This window comes from Leptodactylus fuscus, chromosome 1 (genome assembly GCF_031893055.1).
Source record: "Leptodactylus fuscus isolate aLepFus1 chromosome 1, aLepFus1.hap2, whole genome shotgun sequence".
Classification (NCBI taxonomy): domain Eukaryota; kingdom Metazoa; phylum Chordata; class Amphibia; order Anura; family Leptodactylidae; genus Leptodactylus; species Leptodactylus fuscus.
Genome location: NC_134265.1, coordinates 248,070,889 through 248,096,780, shown reverse-complemented (window position 1 = coordinate 248,096,780; position 25,892 = coordinate 248,070,889). Strand labels below are relative to the sequence as shown.

Sequence of the window (25,892 nt, the reverse complement as noted above, 5' to 3'; positions counted from 1 at the left end):
GGGTCCACAGGAAGATGGCGCTCCCCGCGGGTCTGGGCCGGCGGGAGTTGAAGGCACAGAGCGACGAGCAGCTGCACTTGAACCATCACCTGGAGCTGTCGCAGAAGCCAGACAGTGAGGGCATCCTGCTGCACAACCTTCTCTCCCTGGAACAACTGCAGCAGAATGTAAGTACACCGTGCAAACAATACAGTGTCTGGAGTGTATATAAAAATATCCCCTTCCACCCCCACCCCCCTTGAAATGAATAAGTAAGAGTGATCTTTCAACTATTTATCCCCTATCCATAGGATAGGAGATAAATACTAGATTGATGTTGATGGAGGGTCAGGGTTTGGGGTGCAGTAGGTGCTGGGGAAGGGGGGGGGGGGTTGGTTGTCTGTCTGCCCCTTCCCTGAGCTTAAAGGGGCAGACCCCCCCCCCCCCACACCACCACCATTTGGAATTCAGTCTGACTACAGCCAGGCTGAATATAGGGTATCTGCAGTGCTACTATTCCGTCGGGAATGGGTTAGTAGGAGCACTGCAGATACCCTACATTCAGCCGGGCTGAAGTCCAAGTGGGGGGAAAAAAACCCAGTCCTCAAGCTCAGGGAAGGGGCAGACAGATAACCAAAACACCCCCTCCCCTTCCCCAGCACCTACTGCACCCAAAAACTTCAACCATTTTAATTTTTGAAATTTTCCAGTAGCTGCCACATTTTCCCCCTAGGCTTATACTCGAGTCAATAAGATTTTCCAGTTTTTTGTAGTAAAATTAGGGGGGTCGGCTTATATTCGGGTCGGCTTATACTCGAGTATATACAGTACTCCATTTACAAATGTTATACTTACCGGTATGTTTATCCTGCAATATTAACCTCTTCCTGACATGGAAGAAATTTCCACATTGCACTGAACATGAAGCTTACAGTCAATGCCCTACTGAAGCATCTGCAGAGAGCTGCCACAGTGTATAGCAATTGTGGCATCTAAATTAATAAAAGAGGGGGCTCCTGCAGAGAGATTGCAGAGGATTGCCATGATGGCTTGCAGCTGAATATCTTCTATGCCAGCCACGTATGGTAGCCTGTTAAGTACAGCTAGTGCTAAGTGAGAAGTATGGCAATGAAATTATACAAGCAAACAATGACAAAATGATGACCCATAATTGGAACTAAAAAGTATTAAAAATGTTTTTGAAAATTAAGTAAAAAAATTATGTAAAATAACAAGGATTTACTATTTTCAACTACCAAACACTTTATTATTTTAAATATTGGGTTTGTAACTTCCATTAATGACCCAAACTATAAAACTAGCACATTATGCAGCACAGTGAACACCATGATTTAGATTTCTCTCTTGTTCATTTACTGAATTTTTATAATTGACAAAAATAAACTGGTTAACACAGACGTCCATTATGTTTTGTGACGCCAGCCTGGGTCAGGTGACGTATGGTCCAACATTGAAGAGATATGCGGGAAGTGTGGCGGAGCCAGGGAGAGGTAATTAACAGTGTTTTTTTATGTTTGTATCCTCCCTTGGGGCTGAAAAGAACCCAGAGTATAATAATTGTTCATGGGAGGTCCACAATGGGGCATAATACTGTGTATAGGGGCCACTATGTGGCATAATATTGTGTGTGCAGGGGCCACTATGGGGTGTAATACTGTGTGCAGGGGACACTATGGGGCATAATAGTGTGTGCAGGGGCCACTATGGGACATAACAGTGTGCGCAGTTTGGGTGGGGGTGGTTTTTTTTAGGGGGCTGGAGGGGCCCCACGTCCAATGTTCATCTTGGCGCCCCCCCCCCCATTTCGAGTTACACCACTGAATTTGGAACTGTCCTAAAGAATGTTTAGTACAACAAGAAACATAAATCAGTAGTCTTGATGCTTTGTAAAGAATTGTATTTATATGTCAAACAATCCAAAAGTGACGTTTCAATCATATGACCATCATTAGACTCAGCAAAGGGCATGCATTACAAAAATACAAGCTACATACAGGGGTACAAAATACTGTACAGGAGAAACAAAACAAAAGTGACATGCAATGTCAATGTAATATGCAAGAGTGCAATAAATCCATTAGGAATACCCAATTCAGTATGTCTACTGTATGTGAATAATTAGTCCACAAGGTGTCACTGTAGTACCATAAAGAAGATAGCAAACAAAACAACAGTCTATGTATAATAAAGCATGTCAAGAAAAGCTAAAATAAAATATGAATACATAAAACTAGCAACAAGATATACTGAGTATATTTGTTATCCACAAACTGGAGGTCAGTATATACACAAAGAGTAGGGTAGGGCAAAAGGTGGCAGGATGAAACAAATTTGATGGCAGGAGGTAACACAACATGTTACTTCTTGTACAAATAGAAAACAACTCATAAGGGCTCGTTCACACGGGGCAAGAGGAGGCAGATTTTGGTGCTGAATCCACGTCATAATCCGCCCCCTCACAATAGAGGTCTATGTAGACCGCTAGCTTACTTTTATGCGTGAGCGGCATGTTCCTCAGAGCTGCCCTTTCCTCAGGCGGATTCCGTGGCTGATTCAGCCCCGGCATCCGCCTCAGGGCAGCACCCTCTAGACCTTCCATAGACGAGCACTGGGGGGGGGGGGGGGTGTTCCTCACCGCTGAGCGTCATCCCCGGGCGGTAAGCAATGCAACCTCTCACAGTACAGCGCTATAGATGCTTCCGTGAGGAGGGGCGTTCCTGACTGACTGTCAGAAACACCCTTCTGACAGTGAAGAGCTACGGTACAGGCACCGAAAGCTCTTCACACGGGGCACGGGAAAGCGCACTGTCAGCTTTCTAGCGGTATATTACACCGCAAGTGCCCCGAGTGGTGAAAGGTCCTCTTTAAACCAAAGACAACTAATCTGCAATACCTGACCTGGCCACTACACAGAGAACAGAGCTATCTGCTTCCTGCTCCATTCTCTGTTTATCAGTAGCTGAGAACAGCAGATCAGTGGTGGATTTGGGTGTAGAACCCCTACAGACCTGGTATTGATGACCTATGCTTAGGGTAGATCATCTTCTTTCATCAGATTGTTGATGATGCATCAATACAGTAATTTAGGTTTAAGAAAATCCATTTTTCCATATGTTCCACCCGTTCACCAACAAGGTTCATCAGATTATCAGAAGACATTGGAATTTACTTACTAGAGTTATCCTCAGATTACCAAATTCAAAAACCATTCTTGCTATATTTGAGGAGACTGAAGAACCCTTGTGATATGTTATTTAAGGCTGATGTTGGTTCAACAACTAAAAGACTAAGACAGACTTCCTTTCACACTCCTCAAAAAGACATGTTTCAATGTTTGTCATGTCTGCAATACTCTAACGTAATAAAAGGGGACAAAATATTTCACCCACTCACAGAAGTTATTCTATCCAGCAGGTCTTTACTTGTAACATCGATTTTCTTATTTGCATTCTAAAGTGACCTTGTGGTTTCACATACTTTGGTGACACCTGTCATAATATACAACTACAGATTCCTGCAAATTTTATCCAATATAAACACAATGGTCCAGATTTAATAATGTAGCTATGACTAGATACTGGAGAAAACATGGTGCATCTCTGACACAATGGGAGACATCCAGTTTTTCGACTTACTAGATACGTGGTTGTGGATTCTTAGGAAAAAGGGGGCATGGTTTAAATGCTCCACAATGAGCCAAAATTGTGTTATAAAATTCTGCTAAAAGTATAATGTGTTATGGTGTATAAAAATAGACTGGACAATCTAAAGATTTATCATCCAGCCTCTACAACTGTGATAAATCTGTACTAGTAAATCCAGGCCAATGTATCTCAATTAAAATTTCAAGTAGTGGACGAGGTTCCCCCTCTGTAATGAAGTCCAAATGCTGAAGCACCACAAGGCATTCTGGATATACAGGCTAAGGGTATAGAACCACAGCCTGAACTGTGAATATGAGATTCATCTTTCAGTTATGTTTCTCATTGAAGAACCTTTTACCAAGAACAGACTTGTTTCAGAGATTTCCCCAGGTGTCATACTAGATCCCGCTTAGTCTTCACTGTATCCTTTCTCCTATGGCTCTATCAACTTTTATTTTTATTTTGCTTCTATGGGTATTTCCTTTGCCTTCCTTTACACCTTTGAGACCTATCATTTTTCTTCAGTTCTCTTTTAGCCTCCAAAGTGATTTGTGCTATCCTGTTAGCACTTATTGCTCTGTTCATAACCTCCTCTTTCTCTTGGCACAACGCCACTTACTGAGCATCTGTCTCTTTAGTCAGCCTTTGCGCCATCATCTCAACCCCATCCACTATTTCTTCTTCTTTCCTCTCATTGGAGACGCAATGACATCCTTCATTGAGCGTGCATGCCATCCACATCGGGGTGTTGCCTTCAGACTTCTATATTACATACTACCTTTTCTACTACATAAGTACTTACCTTGAGGATCTGCAACATGGTCTATCTTAATTGTTGGATTCTAATTTTTGCCACCTTGTGTACCTCACTATTTTGTACCTCCTATGTATTTGTTATATTTTTGTATTTCACGTCTTTCTCAGTATCTGATGAAGGTCACATGACTGAAACATCACTGGATTGCCTCACAAATAAATACAATTACTTATAAAGCATCAACATTACACAGTGCTGAATCTTATACTACATTGATGTTGGGTTGGGACCCTACTCTAGCACCCTGCAACCTTCTATACAGTGTGCCACTAATGCCTTTTTTTAATGGCAAGTTCCCTTAAAAAATTAGATAAGATTAGAGAAAACAGTAATGTTTGAATGTCTGTTCCTCAATCACAAAAAACGGCTGAACAGATTTGAATGAAATTTGATACATAGATAGTGTGTAACCTCAATTAACACACAAGCTACTTTTTATCCCACAAAAAGATATGACTTCATGACTGTTATGAATTTATATTAATATACTATATTACACTGTTCTTGGCAGCACCTTATCTCAGCTTCTGAGAAAGCCAGGGCTGTTATATCTCTGTGTAAACACACGCCAACCCTCAGTGGATTGTGTACATGCATTTGCATATTATCTGATCTGCTCCAGGTAGTGCGGACAAACTGACATGGGCAAACATCTTTAATCCAAATTGCAACTTTAAACATGCCTGGAAAAAGAAAATATAATTTGTCACAAACAACGACAGCTATGAAGGTAACCAGAAGTCAACAGAGTTCTCCTCAAGCAGAGCTGAGGGGGATCATTGACACTAACAACACACTCATTATATGGCATTCCAGTGAGCTGCTGAGATGCCAGAACAATCACGAGCACAGCGCGAGGAACGAGCTCAGCAGCAGGCCAGCTTGAGAGCTCCCGAAACACCGGAGCATGCGGATCATCAAAGCGAACAACACGCTCATTATATGGCTTCCCAGCAAGCTGCTGAGATACTGGAACTTTGCTGAATATAGGCGGATCATCGATGCCAAGAACCCACAGACGAAGTCGCAGGCAAAGGCTAATATATATATATACTGTGTATATATGTAACATCCGGCCGCATGCTGCGGCGCAGGAGATGTGTTCGGTTGTGATTTTTTTTTCTGTTTGGTTCTTCTTGCTCTGTCTGAACACTGCCCTATTCTTTCACCTTGGTAATTGATTTTCCACCACACCCATCTCCTTCACCTTCAGTTTACTCTGATCCTCTAGAGGTTAATCTGGCCTTGCCCTGTGATTGACAGCTGCCTTCCTGTCAACTCCATGGGCGGGTTCTTCCTCCCTATTTAACCTTGGTTCCTATTCACACCAGCGCTTGCTATTGCCGTGCGCATACCTGCTCTGACTTTCGCTGTTTTTGATTACTTTATTATACTTGACCTTTGGCTTTCCTCACTGACTTCTCTTCTTGGACTCCGATTTGGTACTGTATTGCCCGACTGTTACTGACCCTTGGCTAAGTTGACTTCCCATTGTTGTTGTTCGTCTTGTCTGCGTTTTGTGTGTCACATACAAATGTCTTCGTGGTTGCCGCCTATTACGTAGGATAGGGCCTGGCAATAGGAAGGGAGAGCGGGGGGCATAAGCCTAGAGCTCACTGTCTCTTGTGTCCCCGTTCCAGGGTTCCCTAACATAATAGCAAGCCCATAAAAAAAAAAAAAATTCCCTCCTATTCCTTACTATGGCTTCTGTTCAAGACCTGGTATCTCGGATGGAGGGTTTAGCAGGTTTGGTGTCTGAACTGGCTAATCAGGTGCACAACCTCTCCCAAAAACAAGCAAAGACTGCGGCTACACCTACTAATGTCATTTCCCTTCCCAGGGTTAAAATGTTACTCCCGGACCGGTTTTCTGGGGACAGAGGGAAGTTTGAGACATTTCGAGAGTCATGTTTGCTATACTTTCGTGTCAATCCTCATGCATCTCAGTCTCAGATGGTGGGGGTGGTCATCTCTCTCTTACAGGGGGATCCACAGACTTGGGCCCTGAAACTTCCCCCTGAAGCAGAGGAGTGGGCAGATTTGGGAAGCTTTTTCAAATCTTTGGGGGCCATTTATGCAGAGCCTGACCAAATTGGACTTGCTGAATCACAACTACTTACCCTCCGGCAGGGTAAACGCTCCGCTGAACTTTATTGCTCTGAATTTCGGAAACTTAGCATAACCACAGGTTGGTGTGATGCAGCGTTGGGGGCTCTCTTTAAACAAGGTCTCAATGACTCAGTTAAAGATGTTTGGGTAGGTCACCCAGATCCCCCCACCTTAGAACAGGCCATGACCTTAGCTGTTCGCATTGACCGGAGACTCCAGGACAGACGTAAAGAGAGGGTAGGGTCTGATTCTGTTAAGCCTTCTGTCTACCACTCTTTTCCGTTTAAAAAAACTAATTCTCCTCCTGTCACCCCTGGGGACGAGCCTATGCAGCTGGGAGCGCTGGATACCAAGGCTAGATGGGAATATCGTGTCCAGAATAACCTCTGCCTGTATTGTGGTAAACCAAGTCATTTCGTCCGAGACTGTTCCCTCAAACCACGCACACCAGCAGAAAAACTTCAGGGCCTGAGTGGTAATCGGGAGAACCACTCAGGCAACCAGGTATCTCCCGAATACTCTCATAGATTGATGTTACCTGTTTCTCTGTCCTCTGGAGACAGATCTGTGTCTGGGCAGGCCCTGGTAGATTCTGGGGCTGCCACTAACTTTGTTAAATTTTCATTTATTTCTGCTTTGTGTATTGATCTTGTGCCATTAGACACCCCCCTAGTGGTGACTGGAGCGGATTTTACTCCCCTGGCCAGGGGTAAAATTCGTTTTAAAACACCGCTGATCTCATTACAAGTGGGCTCAATACACACTGAGATCATAAGCTTTTTTGTTATGGAAAATTTGTCATCTGACATTATCTTAGGACTTCCCTGGTTAAGTCTCCATAATCCTACTTTCGATTGGGCCACTAAAGAATTGGTAAAGTGGGGAAATCAATGCTCTTCTCATTGCATAGCTTTGTGTACCTCCAATTGTCTCAGTGAGGAGACGGTTATTCCTGAATTCCTGTTTGACTTTTGCGATGTATTTGATCCTAAATCTGCTGAGGTGTTACCCCCGCATAGACCATATGACTGTGCGAATGAACTCCTTCCAAACTCTAAGTACCCTAAGGGAAGGATTTTTAATCTCTCTGCTCCTGAACGTAAGGCTATGCGGGAATACATCAGGAAAGCCTTCTGAAAGGTCACATTCGTCCATCTAATTCTCCCATGGGAACTGGTTTCTTTTTTGTGGATAAAAAAGATGGGGGTTTACGACCATGCATTGACTATCGGGAACTAAACAAAATTACTGTCAGAAACCAGTATCCGCTTCCACTGATTCCGGATCTTTTTAATCAGATTGTGGGTGCCCGCTGGTTTTCTAAGGTAGATCTCCGGGGGGCATACAATTTGATCAGGATCAAGGAGGGAGATGAGTGGAAAACTGCATTCAACACCCCGGAGGGGCATTTTGAGTACCTGGTTATGCCCTTTGGGTTGTGTAATGCCCCAGCAGTGTTCCAGCACTTTATTAATGATGTTTTTAGAGATCTCTTGGGTCGGTATGTGGTGGTCTATCTGGATGACATCCTGGTTTTTTCTCCAGATTGGGCTACACATGTGCAACACGTCAGGAATGTTATGTTGCTATTACGCCAAAACAATCTGTTTGCTAAATTATCCAAATGCCTGTTCGGAGTCCAAAAGGTCACTTTCCTGGGTTATGTCATTACCCCTGATTCATTCTGTATGGACCCACTCAAGGTCATGGCAATTAAAAAGTGGGAACGCCCTTCTAGTCTGAAGGCACTGCAACGCTTCCTGGGCTTTTCCAACTATTATCGAAAATTTATAAAAAACTTTTCTATCATTGCCAAGCCATTAACGGATTTAACTAAAAAGGGTGCAGATTTGACCAGCTGGTCTTTTGAGGCAGAATAGGCATTTGAAAAATTAAAGTCATGTTTTGCGGAAGCTCCGGTCTTAATACCACCAGACCTGGAGCAACCCTTTGTTGTGGAGGTGGATGCATCAGAAGTGGGGGTTGGTGCGGTTTTGTCCCAGTGTCCAGAGACTCTCACATGTTTGCAGCCTGTGGCATTTTTCTCCAGGAAGTTCTCCCCTGCAGAGTGCAACTATGATGTAGGGAATCGCGAACTTTTACCCATCAAATGGGCGTTCGAAGAATGGAGACACTTCCTTGAAGGGGCTAAACATAAAGTCACGGTCATTACCGATCACAAGAATCTGTTGTATCTGGATGGGGCTAAACGACTATCCCCTAGACAGGCTCGATGGGCCTTGTTCTTCATGCGTTTTAATTTTGTTGTAACTTATCGTCCAGGTACTAAAAATGTGCGAGCCGATGCTCTCTCCCGTAGTTTTTGTCCCAGTGGGGACCAAGAGATTGTGCCAGAAAAAATCCTGTCCCCTGGTGTGGTAATGGCCACCATAAACCCTGACCTGGCTACGTCTGTGGTTAATTCGCAAGGTCTGGCTCCCAGAAATACGCCGACTGGGAAACTATTTGTACCCCCCAACCTTCGTCTCCGTGTGTTGGAGGAGATTCACTGCTCCCCTTTAGCAGGACATCCTGGCATCTCTGGTACCAAGTATTTGCTCTCTCGATCATACTGGTGGCCCAGTTGGTCCCGGGATGTACAGGAGTTTGTAACAGCCTGTGAGATATGCGCTAGGATGAAAGTACGTAGAAGGTTACCAGAGGGCCTTCTTCATCCTCTTCCTGTACCTAGTAGACCGTGGTCCCATCTGTCAATGGATTTTATTACTGATTTGCCCTGTTCCCAAGGAAAAACTGTGATTTGGGTGGTTGTGGATAGATTCTCAAAAATGTGTCACTTTGTACCGCTCAAGAAAATCCCAAGTGCTCCACGTCTAGCCTCGCACTTCATTAATCACATACTCCGCCTACACGGCATCCCTGAAAGTATTGTATCTGATCGTGGTGTGCAATTTGTATCTAAGTTTTGGAAAGAATTTTGTGGTCGTTTTGGAATCTCTCTGTCTTTTTCATCAGCATTCCATCCTGAGACAAATGGTCAGACTGAGAGATTCAACCAAACCTTGGAGCAATATCTAAGGTGTTTTGTGTCTGATGCTCAGGAAAAATGGAGAGCCTTTCTTCCTCTAGCAGAGTTCGCAATAAACAACAGGGTTAATGCCACCACTAAAATGTCGCCGTTCTATTGTAACTATGGTTTTAACCCCAGGTACTCCTCTCTCTATAGTACTGAGTCTGTTAATCCCAATGCTGAGCAGATTTATCAACGACTGTGCACAGTCTGGGCCCAGGCTCGCCTGAGCCTGGTAAAAGCCCAAGAATACCAAAAAAACGACAGGCTAATAAAAAACGCTTACCTGGTCCAGAATACGGGGTGGGAGATCGAGTGTGGTTATCCTCCAAGAATCTGCGTCTTAGAGTTCCCTCAGGGAAATTTGCGCCGCGTTATATTGGGCCTTATGTAATCACAGAATGTATTAATCCAGTTTCTTTTAAATTACAACTTCCTAATTCTTTCCGTATCCACAATGTCTTTCATAAGTCGCTCTTGAAAAAATATGTTTCGCCCGTCCTTCCTTCGTCCAGTCCACCTGCGCCTGTGGTGATTCAAGGGGAACTAGAATATGAAGTAGAAAAAATTCTAGACTCCCGTCGAGTGCAGAATTCAGTCCAATACCTCGTACACTGGAAGGGGTATGGTCCAGAGGAACGGACGTGGGTTTCTGGTGGGGATCTCCATGCGCCACGTTTGGTCAAACTTTTTCATCGCCAAAATCCCTCGAAACCTGGTCCATCTGGTGAGGGTCCGGAGGCCCCTCGTAAAAGGGGGGGTACTGTAACATCCGGCCGCATGCTGCGGCGCAGGAGATGTGTTCGGTTGTGATTTTTTTCCGTTTGGTTCTCCTTGCTCTGTCTGAACACTGCCCTATTCTTTCACCTTGGTAATTGATTTTCCACCACACCCATCTCCTTCACCTTCAGTTTGCTCTGATCCTCTAAAGGTTAATCTGGCCTTGCCCTGTGATTGACAGCTGCCTTCCTGTCAACTCCATGGGCGGGTTCTTCCTCCCTATTTAACCTTGGTTCCTATTCACACCAGCGCTTGCTATTGCCGTGCGCATACCTGCTCTGACTTTCGCTGTTTTTGATTACTCTATTATACTTGACCTTTGGCTTTCCTCACTGACTTCTCTTCTTGGACTCCGATTTGGTACTGTATTGCCCGACTGTTACTGACCCTTGGCTAAGTTGACTTCCCATTGTTGTTGTTCGTCTTGTCTGCGTTTTGTGTGTCACATACTCAGGGAGGGAACGTCTTCGTGGTTGCCGCCTATTACGTAGGATAGGGCCTGGCAATAGGAAGGGAGAGCGGGGGGCATAAGCCTAGGGCTCACTGTCTCTTGTGTCCCCGTTCCAGGGTTCCCTAACAATATATATATATATATATATATATATATATATATATATATATATGTAATATACACTTATATATGTGTGTATGTATATATATATATATATATATATATATATATATATATATATATACACACACACACACACAGATGTAACATATTTAACCTGAGCTTTGGTTAAATCGGTTAAACTGCTGCAGCATTCTATCCTATCACAGAAGACAACAAAATTGTCCAGTGACGTTTTGTTGGTTTGTGTTGTCTTCTGTGATGAGATATCACACCGCAGAGGCTTAACCAGTTGCAGAAGTTTGGGTTAACACTCCTACATCTCTATTTGGAAAAATAGAAAATAGGAATATTTAATGTGTAAACAATTCCATAAAAATATATTTAATTGATTTGATGTTTCTACATAATAACTACAGATGTGGATAGGTTTTGCTATTGTAATGCTATACATTTCCTATCACTCAGAATCAATTCATGTAAGAATATGAATTAATTACATCTCTATCCTCCTTTCTACAAGAATTCCATCAAGAAAAATTGAGGAGTACATGGTACTGGGATTAAGACCGGAAAAGTAAGTAGTAACCATGTTCCAGAATGGCATGATAGGTACACAACTCTACCGATGTTATAATGCAGGGGTAGGGAACCTTCGGCTCTCCAGCTGCTGTGAAACTACAACTCCCATCATGCTCCATTCACTTCCATGGGGGTTCCAAGAACAGCAGAGCAAGTATGCATGCTGGGAGTTGTAGTTTTGCAACAGCTGGAGAGCCGTACGTTCCCTACCCCTGTTATAATGGAATGTACTTGGATTACATCCAAGTGGATTCCATCCCCCATTGACTTCAACAGAGCACTCCATTCCATTCTGTAGGTAGAACCTGCTCTATAATCATCAGAACAGAACATCAGACCCCTCATCGGATGAGCTTTGGCCGGCACACTCAGTCATGTGAGCAAGGCCTAATAGGTTACCATGGAATGTGGCGAAAAAGGAGATTGGCAGCAATAAATCTGTGGCGTGTGTGTGATATTATCATGTCAACTTGCATCAAATCTCCCAGATTGTCTCTAGTATAGCAGTGAATCCATGCCCCCAAAATGTAACTATTTAATTTGTCTAAAGAACAACCCGCCCATCTCCATAGTACAAGAATAGCATCTAACAAAGAAGTCTTTACTTAATCACCATGTATACCTTGTCTTCAGGTAAAGCATTGCAGCTCCATGCCTTCAAGAGCAGTTGTGCCTTTTGTTCTTGTTTCTGACTTGAAGACAACGAATTGCTTCTTTGAAAACACATATTCTTGTAGACTGCTTCCTGTTCTACATCACTTAATATCTAAATATGAAATAACAATTGTGAAGAAGCATGAATATTCACTCTTTTAGCCAATACTTAATAATAATACAGGTTAGCTTACATGATAGTTGAGGATTAGACTTTCTGTCTTTTAATTTGCAGTCATTTTGGATTACCATATCATTGTAAAAAGCAATGAGATGCAACCTTGAAAATTGTTGACAGAAATTAGTACTGCTGCTTTTTTTTTTCTAACAAAAGCCTGTACTTGACACAATTTTATGAAAAACTGGCGTTTCCATGGTGTTTCTTTGTTTAACATTGCATGTAATGATTGACTATGATCATTTTATAATATGCACCTTCTGCGACAACTGTCCAAAAAAATCCAAAAAATTTAATTTTTGTGCAACTGTGTAATTCCTGAAGCCAAGGTCAAAACTCCGAAAATATCTCTTGAGCAACTCCACCACCCAAATCTTTATGGAACAGAAAAACACTTTTCTCAGCCGTTGCAGCATCTCTAAGAGGTCACCACCAGTAATAATAATAATAATACATTTTATTTATATAGCGCCAACATATTCCACAGCACTGTACAATTTACTCTGGGAACTGTGGTTATGACTGCACTCTTCATTATTTTGTAATTTTGACTACTTTAATTATTTCTCTTGATGATCCTGGTAGTAATAGTCAAGGAGAAACGCGTAGAAATATTGTATGAGATACTATATATTCAAGATCGGTCTTTCCTGAGGGTGGATGTACGTCTTGACAAGAAGAGATTTACTGTGGTTGTTACTAAGGGGAGAAGAAGTGGTCATGGGGATAAAGGGAAAAGATCCTAGTGATCTCAGCACAATAATAATAATAATAATAATAATAATAATAATTAATAAATGTTATTTATATAAAGAACATCCCATTGATATTGGCATGATTCCAACCCCATAGAGATGTATACCATTTATATATATATTATGATCTCACTCTTATGGTGGAATTCCTACTGTTATTACAGTATGATGATCCTAACTACATAAAACTGATATTGTTGTGATCTCAGAATTTCTCTGGAAACTGAGAAGTTTTATATTGAGACAATACATTTTTTTTCTTATTTTGATTGCTTTTCACCGTAGACCTTTGTGTTTCTGGTAAATACAGAAACTTGATGGACAGGGTTATTTGTCAGCAAACGGGAACCTGCTGCTGGATGGTTTTCACTCAGTAAGTACTACGCTAATGGTTGAATTGAAAGCAGCTATCATTATCAGGATGCTTCCCTTTAACCCATTCCTACTCTCTGCACCACACTATTATTTCACGCTGAACTTATAGTTAACGCTCAGCACTTTAATAGTATGGCGCTGTAATACTGCAGGCACAGAATATGAGGGCCAAGACCATCCCCCTTAGTAGCTATCACAGCATCCAGGGTGTCAGGTGCAAGATACCCCCCCCCCCGTCACCACTCGGACCCCCCGCGATAAGATCACAAGTTCTGGGAAGTTGCCATGGGAGCCAGGAGGCCAGGCAATGGCCTTATGACTACCTATTGCACAGTTCCCATAGGAAGTAATGTGCGATGTTCTGCAATACTATTGCAGGACATTGCACTGGGGATCTAAGATCCCAGCTTCAACTCCCCTTGTGGGACATGTAAAAAGTAAAAAAAAAAAAAAAAAAAAAAAAACCCAAACACACAGTTTAAAATAAAGTGTAAATAAATATACCAACAATAAAAGTAAAAATTACATAATGTAAATGCTTGTGATGTGGGAACATCACAAGCGGAATCAGTAGATAAAGGGAAATCCGAAAGCAAGCCAAGAGGTCAGTTTGAAGCAAATGCGAACAACAGGTAACAGAGCCACACCAGGAGTAGTGAACAATTAGTTGGCGCCTATGTCAGGATGGAGTGGTCTTATATACGTCTCCTCAGCTGCTAGTTGGCCAAAGCAGAGAACTTCTGAACACAGGAGCTTCTCCAGTTTGACATGGCAACCTTAAAGGGATTCTACCATTAAAACCTCTTTTTTTGTGGATAAGACGACGGAATAGCCTTTAGAGAGGCTATTCATCACTTACCTTTAGATGTGATTTCCGCCGTGCCATTCCTTAGAAATACCGGGTTTTACCAGTATGTAAATTAGTTCTCTGGCAGCGATGGGGGCGGGCCCCAGGGCTGAAAATGCGATGGGGGCATCCCCACTGCAGCTCGAGAACACGATCCTGCGACGCCTCTATCTTCGGCTGGATCCTCCCCTTCTCTGTCATCTTCCTCCTGCGTCACCTCTGACGCCTGTGCAGTTGGCTCTGTCAGTGAGACACAAGCAGAGCCGAGTGCGAATGCCAGCCGGCGGCCATTTTTGGGAGGCCGCTCCTGCATTGAACTACAAGAGCAAGAGTGGCCTCCCAAAAATGGCTGCCGGCCGGCATGTGAAGTCGGCTCTACTAGTGTCTCACTGGCAGAGCCAACTGCACAGGCGTCGGAGGTGACGCAGGAGGAAGACGACAGAGAAGGGGTTATTAAGGCTATTCTGTCGTCTTATCCACAGAAAAAGAGGTTTTAATGGTAGAATCCCTTTAAAGAAGTAGCAGCTGACCTGACACTCCTGATAATAACTTAAAGCTCCTGAGCCCAAAGAAAAAAAATTATAGCAGTGTCTACCAATTAAGATGTGCCACTTATAATACACATTTTTTCTCATGTAGAAAGGCAGCTTCAGGGACCCACAGACATCTTGACCCAGATACAAATGCTACAGATGTAGCAAAGTGTAACATTACAAATCTTGGTTTAACTACACTGTAACACAAAGCATTACCTTGACTTTTTAAATAAATTTCAATGTTGTCTAATGTGACAAAATATCGCAGCACATTGTGTTATAGTGTAATATAAATTTTGCTACATCTGCATCCCCTTTGGCTATAATAGCAACGATTAACTTGACTTGATTAACTTGATTAATATGTTAACCAGACTGTGGAGAGACCTTTAACTTGACTTTTTCATTGACAGTTCAACGCTGTTTATTGAGTCAAGTTACAGTTTGCTATAGTACATCCGTGTGCTTCTGTCTGGCTGTAAAAAAGAGTTCCTGTTTCATCAACAGCTGGCATATAATAATAAATGTATATGGTGGAAAAAAAATAACAAAACATAGTATATCTAAAAGTATATACCCTAAAGCTTTGTTCACATGAGACTTTAAGTAGTCCCTTTAAGTAGCGTACTGTGTTTAGCTCCAATACATAATAATGCTTCAGAGCAAAAGCTACAATTTTAATTGCATGTGACTTGATGTCTTCTCTCATAAATCCAAAAATATCTTTGCAATCTGTCTAAACCGAAACATGTTTATTTTTAACATATCCATGCTTGCATGTCATAATATATGTAATGTTTTTAGCTTTGAGCTCACAGCTGTTGATTAATTGTAGCAGACAGGAACATCTTCAAGAAAGTCTCCAAACATTGAGCAACATGCAGTGTCTGCTAGAAACTTACCATGTCTTTGTTTCAGTCTAAGAGGCAGATACACTAAGCAGATACATAACTTTTCTAATGTGTAATAATTAGAGATGGGCGAACACTAAAATGTCTACCTTCTGAACTTCTCAGTGTACCAAAAATCTATAATTACCTAGATTTCCTAGGCACATTTTCCGAAGGCACACACCCACCCACACACACGCCCTAATCTGGGCGACCCACACCTGTACAATAGAGATCTGGACCGGAAGACAGGTAAGTATGATAGGGTGGGGGTGGGTTGAGTTAGTCACAAAGAGCTAGTAGTGGATGGCCTACCTAGGGAAATAGGGAGGGGGTGTGAAAGAGAAAGGGAGGAAGAGGGAATAATAAAGGGAGGGGAAGGGAGCCAGCTCTGAGTGAAGCCCAATGTATCATGGTAGTTGTAGGAAAACACAAAACACGAATATGCCCATGCAAACAAATGCAAAAGATGCCAGGATCTCACAGAGAAACCTAGAAATCACTCAAAACACTGTTAAAGGTATTTGGATGCACTAACCTATAGATAGCACAAACAGACCTTTTTTTGAAAAATTATTTTGTGCCCAGAAAACCCTTTAAGGCTGAAGCCCCACATTGCGGAAATGCCGCTTTTTTGTTGCAGAATTTGTTGCTGTTTTTTGAGCCAAAGTCAGGAGTGGCTACAAAATGAATGGGAGATATATAGTTAGTTCTTATACTTATCCCTTCTGCTCAATACACTCCTGGCTTTGGCTCAAAAAACTGCAACAAAATCTTCAACAAAAAAAGCTGCGTTTCCGCAACGTGGGGGCCTGAGCTTTAAAGATGGCTAAAGTAGTTTAAAGAAAAGACACTGAGGAAGGGGTCTGGAAACACATTGGGATAGAACCTCTGGGGTAGTAACAGTAAAACCCTAGGACCAGTAATAAAAAATAGCCTAATTAGTCAGTGTTTCTACTCCTTATAAGTGAATGCACTGCTGGCCCCAGCATACTATGCCACAAGAACACTGTGACTGTGCATTGTTACTCTTTGTTCACCAAAACTACTGAAGTACTATATTATATATCCTACTAATATTATAAATGTGAAAGTTTGTGTGTTTGGATGTTTGTGAGTTTGGATGTTTGTTCCTCAATCACGCTAAAACGCCTGGACGGATTTGCGTGCAATTTTCCACAAACATAGTTTTCCCTTAGGATTGAGTCACAGGCTACTTTTGGTGCCACTAAACAACATGGCTTCCTAGCAGGAGACTCACAAAAGCAGGACTCCTAACCCCAGCTATAGACTCACACACACTGCCTGGCATTTCCTGCCTCAACCTGCCTGCACACTCCTTACTGTCTCCTCAAGAGTAGCCCTCACTCTACTCACTCACATTTTACATATAGCTTTCCACTATATAACACATCACATTGTCTGTATCACGACATACACAATACAACACATCACATTGTCTGACACAATACAACACATCACATTGTCTGTATCACGACATACACAATACAACACATCACATCACATTTGCTGGGCCACCAAACTTTTTACAGCACTTTTACAGTTTCACACGTCTGTGTTCGCCCAATTCTCAAATCACCGCAGACGAAGTCGCGGGTAAAAGCTAGTTATATATAAATGTATATAATATATTACCGTATATACTCGAGTATAAGCTGACCCGAATATAAGCCGAGGCCCCTAATTTTACCACAAAAAACTGGGAAAACTTATTGACTCGAGTATAAGCCTAGGGGGGAAATGCAGCAGCTACTGGAAAATTTCAAAAATTAAAATGGTCAGAGTTTTTGGGTGCAGTAGTTGCTGGGTGCTAGGAAAGGGGAGGAGGGGGGGTGTTTTGGTTGTCTGTCTGCTCCTTCTCTCAGCTTGAGGACTGTTTTTTCTTCTCCCATTTGGAATTCAGTCTGGCTGAATATAGGGTATCTGCAGTGCTTTTATTAACCCCTTCCCGACGGAAGAGGAGCACTGCAGATACCCTATATTCAGTAGACTGGGCACTTTAAGACACAGGATACCTAATGTGTATGTGTTTTGCAGTAATTTTCTACTTTTGTATGTATTCTAGGGAAAGAAGTGATTTAGAACTTTTATTTTTTAAAATCTTCTTTTTTTTCCTTTTGCACTATTTTATGGGAGATTCTATACATTGATATTGTGGCTGGTCATAGACCCCCCCCCCCCCTATAAAAAAAAATAAATAGATAAAAAAAAAATTCCTGACTCGAGTATGAGCTGAGGGGGGCTTTTTCAGCACAAAAACTGGGCTGAACAATTCGGCTTATACTCGAGTATATACGGTATATATTAATATCTCTCTATCTTATAAAAATGAATTCTTGTCTGTCTGTTCTTTATGCGCGACCAAATGACTGGACCGATCTTCACCAAATTTGGTACAGAGATACTTCAGGTATCCGGGAAGGTTTAAGATGAGACTCCAACTCGCTTGGAAGTACCGTTGCTGAGATACAGCATTCCCAACACAATGCCTCCCCCCCTTAGCCAATACAAACCTGCAAGTCTTTCACTAATATTCAACCCTGCAATACACACGGTCATTCCACATGCACAATCCAACACTGATATCCAAACTGAGATACACGCATCAGAGGATTAGATACACAGATCAGCACACAGTATCACACGACAGAGAATTAGATACATGCGTCTGCACACAGTTCCACACACTTAAGGATTAGATACGTGCATCTGTACACAGTTCCACATGCCGAAGGATTAAATACACACGTCTGCACACAGTACCACACGCCGAGGGATTGGATACATGTGTATGCACACAGTACCACATGCCAGAGGATTGGATACGTGCATCTGTATACAGTTCCACACACCAGAGGATTAGATAGGCGCATCTGCACACAGTTGTACACAGGGGTGAACCTACCCCTTTCGCCGCCCGAGGTGAACTACAGAAAGCCGCGCCCCCCCCGGAGGAGGGGGCGGAGCAAAGGGGCGTGACGACGTGAAGGGGGCGAGGCTTAGCACCTTTCGCAGGCAGAGAGCAGGCATGGAGAAGACCGAGCGTGAGGGGAAGCTGAGCGTGAGGGGAGGCTGCTGGAGCAGCGCTGCTCCAGTGGCCTCCCCAAACCACCGCAAGCCAATCCAGGACAGATTTCCTGGACTGACTTAGATAATCAAAAATGCCGCCCTCCCTGGGGTCCTGACATAGCGCCGCCTGAAGCGCTCGCTTCAGGTCGCCTCATGGGAGGTGCGGCGCTGGTTGTACACGCCATAGGATTAGATACACCCGCCTGCAAACAGTTCCACACACCATAGAATTAGATACGCGCCTCTTCACATAATACCACACAGGGGAGGATTAGATACGTGCATCTGCAGACAGTTCTACATGCCAGAGGATTAGATATACACGTCTGCACACAGTACCACACGACCGAGGATTCGATATGTGTGTCTGCACTCAGTTCCACACGCTGAAGGATTAGATACGTCTGTCTGCACAAAGTACCTCATGGGGGAGGATTAGATACGCATGTTTTCACACAGTACCACATGCCGTAGTATTAGATACTCACGTCTGCACAAAGTTGTACACGCCATAGGATTAGATACACGTGTCTGCACACAGTACCACGTGCCGTAGAATTACATACGTACATTAGATACGCACCTCTTCATCTGCACACAGTACCACACTTTGGAGGATTAAATACATACCTCTGCACACAGTACCACACGCCAAAGAATTAGATATGCATCCCAGCACACAGTACCACACAGGGGAGGATTAGATACGCGTGTCTACACACAGTACCACATGCCAGAGGATTAGATACGCGCGTCTGCACACAGTTCTACACACCATAGGTTTAGATACACACATCTGCGCACAGTACCACATGCCGTAGCATTAGATACACGCGTCTGCACACAGTTTCACATGGAGGAGGATTAGATACGCACGTCTGCTCACATTACCACACGTCGGGGGATTGGATACATGCATCTGCACACAGTACCACATGCCAGAGGATTGGATACGCGGATCTGCACACAGTTCCACACACCAGAGGATTAAATATGCATGTCTGCACACAGTACCACATGCCGTAGGATTAGATACGTGCATCTGCACACATTTCCACACGCCAGAGGATTAGATACGTGCATCTGCACACTGTTGTACACGCTATAGGATTAGATACATGCATCTGCACTCAGTATCACATGCTGTAGGATTAGATACACGCATTTACACACAGTTCCACATGCCGTAGGATTCGATACCTCTTCACACAATACCACACAGGGGAGGATTTGATATGTGCATCTGCACACAGTTCCACACGCTGAAGGATTAGATACGTTTGTCTGCACAAAGTACCACATGGGGAGGATTAGATACACACATCTGCACACAGTTCAACACGCCAGAGGATTAGATACGCATGTCTTCACACAGTACCACATGCCATAGGATTAGATACGCGCATCTACACACAGTTTCACACACCGTAGGATTAGATACGCACCTCTTCACACAATACCACACAGGGGAGGATTAGATACGTGCATCTTCACACAATACCACACGACCGAGGATTTGATATGCGCATCTGCACACAGTTCCACACGCTGAAAGATTAGATATGTGTGTCTGCACAAAGTACCACACGGGAGAGGATTAGATACGCACCTCTTCACACAATACCACACAGGGGAGGATTAGATATGCACATCTACACACAGTTCAACATGCCGGAGGTTTAGATATGCATGTCTTCACATAGTATTAATGCCAGAGGATTAGATACGTGCATCTACACACAGTACCACATGGAGGAGGATTGGATACGCACATCTGCACATAGTACCACATCCCATAGGATTAGATATGTGCGTCTGCACACATTTCCACACGCCAGAGAATTAGATACGCATGTCTGCACACATTATCACCCGCCAGGGGATTGGATACATGCATCTTCACACAATACCACACACTGGAGGATTAGATACACGCCACTGCACACAATACCACATGGGGGGAGGATTAGATACGTGCCTCTGCACACAGTACCAAACGCCAGAGGATTAGATACGCGCCTCTCCACACAATACCACATGCTGGAGGATTAGATACGCGCCACTGCACACAATACTACATAGGTGAGGATTAGATACCTGCGTCTGCACACAGTACCACACAGGGCAGGATTAGATACATCTGCACACAATACCACACGCCGGAGAATTACATACGCATCTCAGCACACAGTACCACATGCCAGAGGATTAGATAAGCACGTCTGCACACAGTTTCACTTGTCGGAGGATTAGATAAGCGCCTCTTCACACAATACCACACAGGGGAAGATTAGATATGTGCATTTGCACACGGTACTACACCAACAAGTATTAGATACTTGCGTGTACACACAGTACTACATGGGGAAGGATTAGATACGCGCATCTGCACACAGTACAACACGCCAGAGGATTAGATACACGCCACTGCACACAATGCCACACGGAGAAGGATTAGATATGTGCCTCTGCACACAGTACCACATGCTGGAGGATTAGATACGCATATCTTCAAACAGTACCACATGCTGGAGGATTAGATATGCACGTCTTCAGACAGTACCACATGCCAAAGGATTAAATATGTGCATTTACATACAGTACTGCATAGGAGAGGATTAGATACGCACATCTGCACACAGTTCCACACACCGGAGGATTAGATACGCCCCTCTTCACACAATACCACACAGGGAGGATTAGATAGATGGCTCTGCACAGAGTACGAAACATTAGAGTTTTACTCCAGGTTTCCATAGCAACCCAGCCATTTTTCTTCACTGCTGTACGTCAGCTTTAAAGAAGCAGGGCACTGTGGATGACACTGTTGCACAAGGTCACATACACACAGCTTTACTCCAGGTATCCATAACAACTGATCAAAGGTTTTTCACTGATATCCAAAATGAGATACACATGATCACGTGATGCTTATGGACACACACAAACGACATAAAAAATATACCAGTGCAAAATTGGACAATTCTTATGGGGCCAATATACAAACAAAAAATGTAATATACCCGTGCAAAGTCGGGTCCTCCTGCTAGTAAAATATAATACCAATCAGCAGCAGCTATTCTACTTCTGAAATGTTCTTCAAAGGCATAGAATGAGAGTAAACTGAGAATATAATCAAAGCTAAAAATGATTAGCTAAACGTTTGATAATAAACTGCGAAGATGCCGGACTTATCCCAATCTGCTACCATTCATAGTAAAAGATGGTGTTTCCCTTTAAAGTAAAGAGAGAGTAATCTATGTAGGGTTTTTGTAGTTTAGAACTTTTAGGCTTTATTCTTATTAACCAAACTTTGAATTTATATGTATTTATGAAGATTATAAATTATGCTTTATTAGTATAGCTTCATTTTACACTCTATAAAGCCTATTATGCAATTAACAATTATGCCATATTTGTTTATTTTTCAACCAACTTTTTATGTAGTTTAGAAAAATTATACTTTAATGTTTTTGTTAATCTGTAAAAATATCTCACCCATCATTTCTCTTTCAGCTTTAAAGAGCAAATTAAATGAACTACTTATAAAAAATTAAAACATATCTAATGCATTAATCTTCTTATGTGTGGATTCCTATTAAGTGATTGAAAACAAAAAGGATTTTTTAAAATTATTTTCTACAGTGAAAATATATTTATCAGTCTGTGCTTTACCGTCAGAAGCTTCAGCCTTTTAACCTTGACAGGATTTATAGAACTTAACACCACAGACTTCATATTTTCTGTCAGCTTGAACTGTTTTTCTCTAGAGCGTAACTTTGGCAGTCTAGTGATACTTCAACCCACTGCTCGAGAACTCAAATAAAGATCGACAGGAGCAATGCTAATGCTGATGGACTTTGTCAGTAAAGTTCTTACTCAGGGTATATTGGGGATAGACATGCGTGTAGCAAAGGTAACATCCAAGCTACAGGAATGGCAAAAAAGCCAAGTACCATTACATGCTAGAACATTTGTATTTTTCTGCATTACTTGGATTGTTGTTACGTTTTGAAAGCTTGAATTTAATGATAAAAGAGGAAAGAAGATAAAATTGTTTTTTATTCGATCATGTGTTATCTATATTTAGTGTTCCCCGACCTTCCAGGGAAGGCCAAGCCATTTATGAAAGGGCGATCTGGCAGCTAGCTGCTCTTGCTGCTCTTGCTACTTCACATGATTATACTGTTATTTTTGAAGCCTCCACTAGTGAGTTCACTGCATAGAGATTTTGCAGCTCCTACTGAGTTACAGTTTTATAGCATAACTGCATTGAAGAATATGCCACTTGGTCTGAATACAATATTTATAAAAATATGGGGCTAAATGGATCATATATCGGGAAAAAAAAAACAATTTTCATTTACATGTCCCAGTGCAAAAAAATCTTGTGAAGTTTATATCCACTTGTGGGGTATTTGTGGAAATGAAAAATTGGGGTCAAAGAGACCCTTTCATATTTTTATGAACGTGCAGTTTTATATATCGCTAGAAAGCCGACCGTGCAATGACGTGAAGGCTAGTGTATTAGAGCAGATCCCATGTGTTGTTTGCAGGAAACACAATTCTGTAGTGTCCTGAAATAATGTAATAAATACTACCCCACATGGTCTCATAGCAGCAACCTAGAGAGTAAATCTAAGAGTGTTTTGATTTTCACGATAGCAAATGTATATGTCCAAAATGGTAACCAGATTCCATTTTACTCAAAACCTTGAAGAAATGTAAAATTTTTACACAGACCACCTCCTACTGTGCAATGATCTCAGCCTGACTAGGAACCCCCTTGTTGAAATGACCTCTGGTAGATCTCCCCTAGCCTACAATAAGCTGAATATACTGATGAAGGAATTCCATACCATGCACTTGTGTGATACATGGTGTCTAATGCATCCTGACAATACAGATTACACCTATTTATCCCATGTACACGGTTCATATAGGTGACTTGATTACATCTACTCTCATCACAGACTTCTTACATCAGTGGTCTTCTCTTCCATTGGAAAATACACTTTTTGGGTGCATTCACACTGAGTAAACGCTAGCTTATTCTGAACGTAAAACACGTTCAGAATAAGCGGCGTCTAAAGCAGCTCCATTCATTTCTATGGGAGCGGGGATACGAGCGCTCCCCATAGAAATGAATGGGCTGCTTCTTTCACTCCGTGCAGTCCCATTGAAGTGAATGGGGAGTGCCGGCGTATACGGCAAGCTCTGCTCATGCCGGAGCGTACACGCCGGCACTCCCCATTCACTTCAATGGGACTGCACGGAGTGAAAGAAGCAGACCATTCATTTCTATGGGGAGCGCTCGTATCCCCGCTCCCATAGAAATGAATGGAGCTGCTTTAGACGCCGCTTATTCTGAACGTGTTTTACGTTCAGAATAAGCTAGCGTTTACTCAGTGTGAATTCACCCTTTGGCCCACACACCAACAAGTGCTCCTTTCAACTCTCTTTCAATTGAGGATAAAGCCTTTACGTGACTTATTGAGTATCTTTTACTTGACCCTGCATGTCTCACAGATCCAAAGCAACTGAAGCACATTTCATAACTGATCATGAACATGGTACGTCTGTTATGACCCGGTCTTTGCAGTCTCAGCCTGTTAGGTTCAGGCACAGAGTGTCTGAACGGCTGCAGGGGAATGTTCACACTGGGTATGCTATTTCTGCAGTAGCACTCATGCATGGATCACTTGATGAGTTGCATTGTGGGTCAGTGCCTTAGTGTGTCTTTGCCTCTGAAGGGGTTAAGTCCTCTGCAGTGCTGAGAACTCATTACAGGCTGTGGGCGGTTCTTAGTGCTGCTTCCTATACCCTCTCCGGTTACTCCTTCTCTTTACTATTGAAATTCAACATGAGCCAACAGTGCGGTGCTGCTGCAAAAAAGGCTAATAAAATTCTGGGATGTATTAAGACAAGCATTGAATCTAGATCAAGAGAGGTCATTATTCCACTGTACTCTTCCCTGGACAGACCACACCTGGAATACTGTGTACAGTTCTGGGCGCCTCAATTCAAGAAAGACATAGATATATTGGAGCAAGTCCAGAGAAGAGCAACCAAAATGGTGGAAGGTCTGCAAACCATGTCCTATGAGGAGCAGCTAAAAGAATTGGGATTGTTTAGTTTGCAGAAGAGAAGGCTGAGGGGAGATTTAATAGCAGTCTACAAATATCTGAAAGGTAGTCACAGTGCAGAGGGATCTACCCTATTCTCATTAGCACAAGGAAGTACAAGAAGCAATGGGATGAAACTAAAGGGAAAGAGATACAGATTAGACATTAGGAAAAACTTTCTGACAGTGAGGGTAGTGAGAGAGTGGAATAGGCTGCCACGGGAGGTGGTGGGCGCTCCATCAATGGAAATCTTCAAGCGGAATCTGGATAAACATATAGCTGGGATGATTTAGGAAAACCTGCACTCGCAGGTGGTTGGACCCGATGGCCCTTGAGGTCCCTTCCAACTCTACCAAAAAATAAAAGTAAGTAAAAGAAATCCACTGTGCATGCTGTGAGGTGCCGGTCTTAAACTTCATTTTCCTGTGTTCCCAAAATGGTCTGTCTGGCTGAAACTGCTTATTCATCTATTTCTGAGTCCTGGCCCATTCAGCCTTCTTTGCTGCCTTTTCATACTATTTGGAAATTGGCTAAGTATTGAGCATTTTTATCCAAGCATAGTTGTTCCGGTTACCGTGAACCCTAGCCTTTTTACTGCTTGGATGGTTAGACTTTTCGTAGGGTTTTTGTTGTGTGATATTAAGTTCTGTTCATCCTATCGCTTTGCATAGTGTCAGTATTTCTGTGCTTCACGTTTATTTTCTCCTCTATACTTTGTGTTCCCTCACATTCACCATTAGTCCAGTCGGACACCTGTGGGGGACTTTTTCCTTTCCTTCCTAAATGTGAAACAAGTCATGTTTTCTGTTTCCCTTGTAGGTGAGTTTTTTCTCCAGCTGTGTTCGCGCCCACTCAGGTTAGTCAGTCGGGCCCACAACTACTTCTAGTGTGCAAAGCAGGGATTAGGAG

The 25,892-nt window shown here is 42.7% G+C and overlaps 1 protein-coding gene across 3 annotated transcripts in view; it reads right to left on the bottom strand.

Annotated features, from left to right (window-relative positions):
• LOC142217416 (melanopsin-B-like) overlaps positions 1 to 25,892 on the bottom strand; it is a 140,236-nt gene that overhangs the window by 2,271 nt on the left and 112,073 nt on the right. For 2 of the 3 annotated variants that reach the window (XM_075285657.1, XM_075285674.1), the window contains one exon: positions 12,156 to 12,299. The exons of the other annotated variant lie outside the window; for it this stretch is intronic. In XM_075285657.1, the coding sequence (XP_075141758.1) occupies positions 12,156 to 12,299 (144 nt within the window). The remainder of the gene's footprint in view (positions 1 to 12,155; positions 12,300 to 25,892) is intronic. 3 annotated transcript variants of the gene reach the window in all.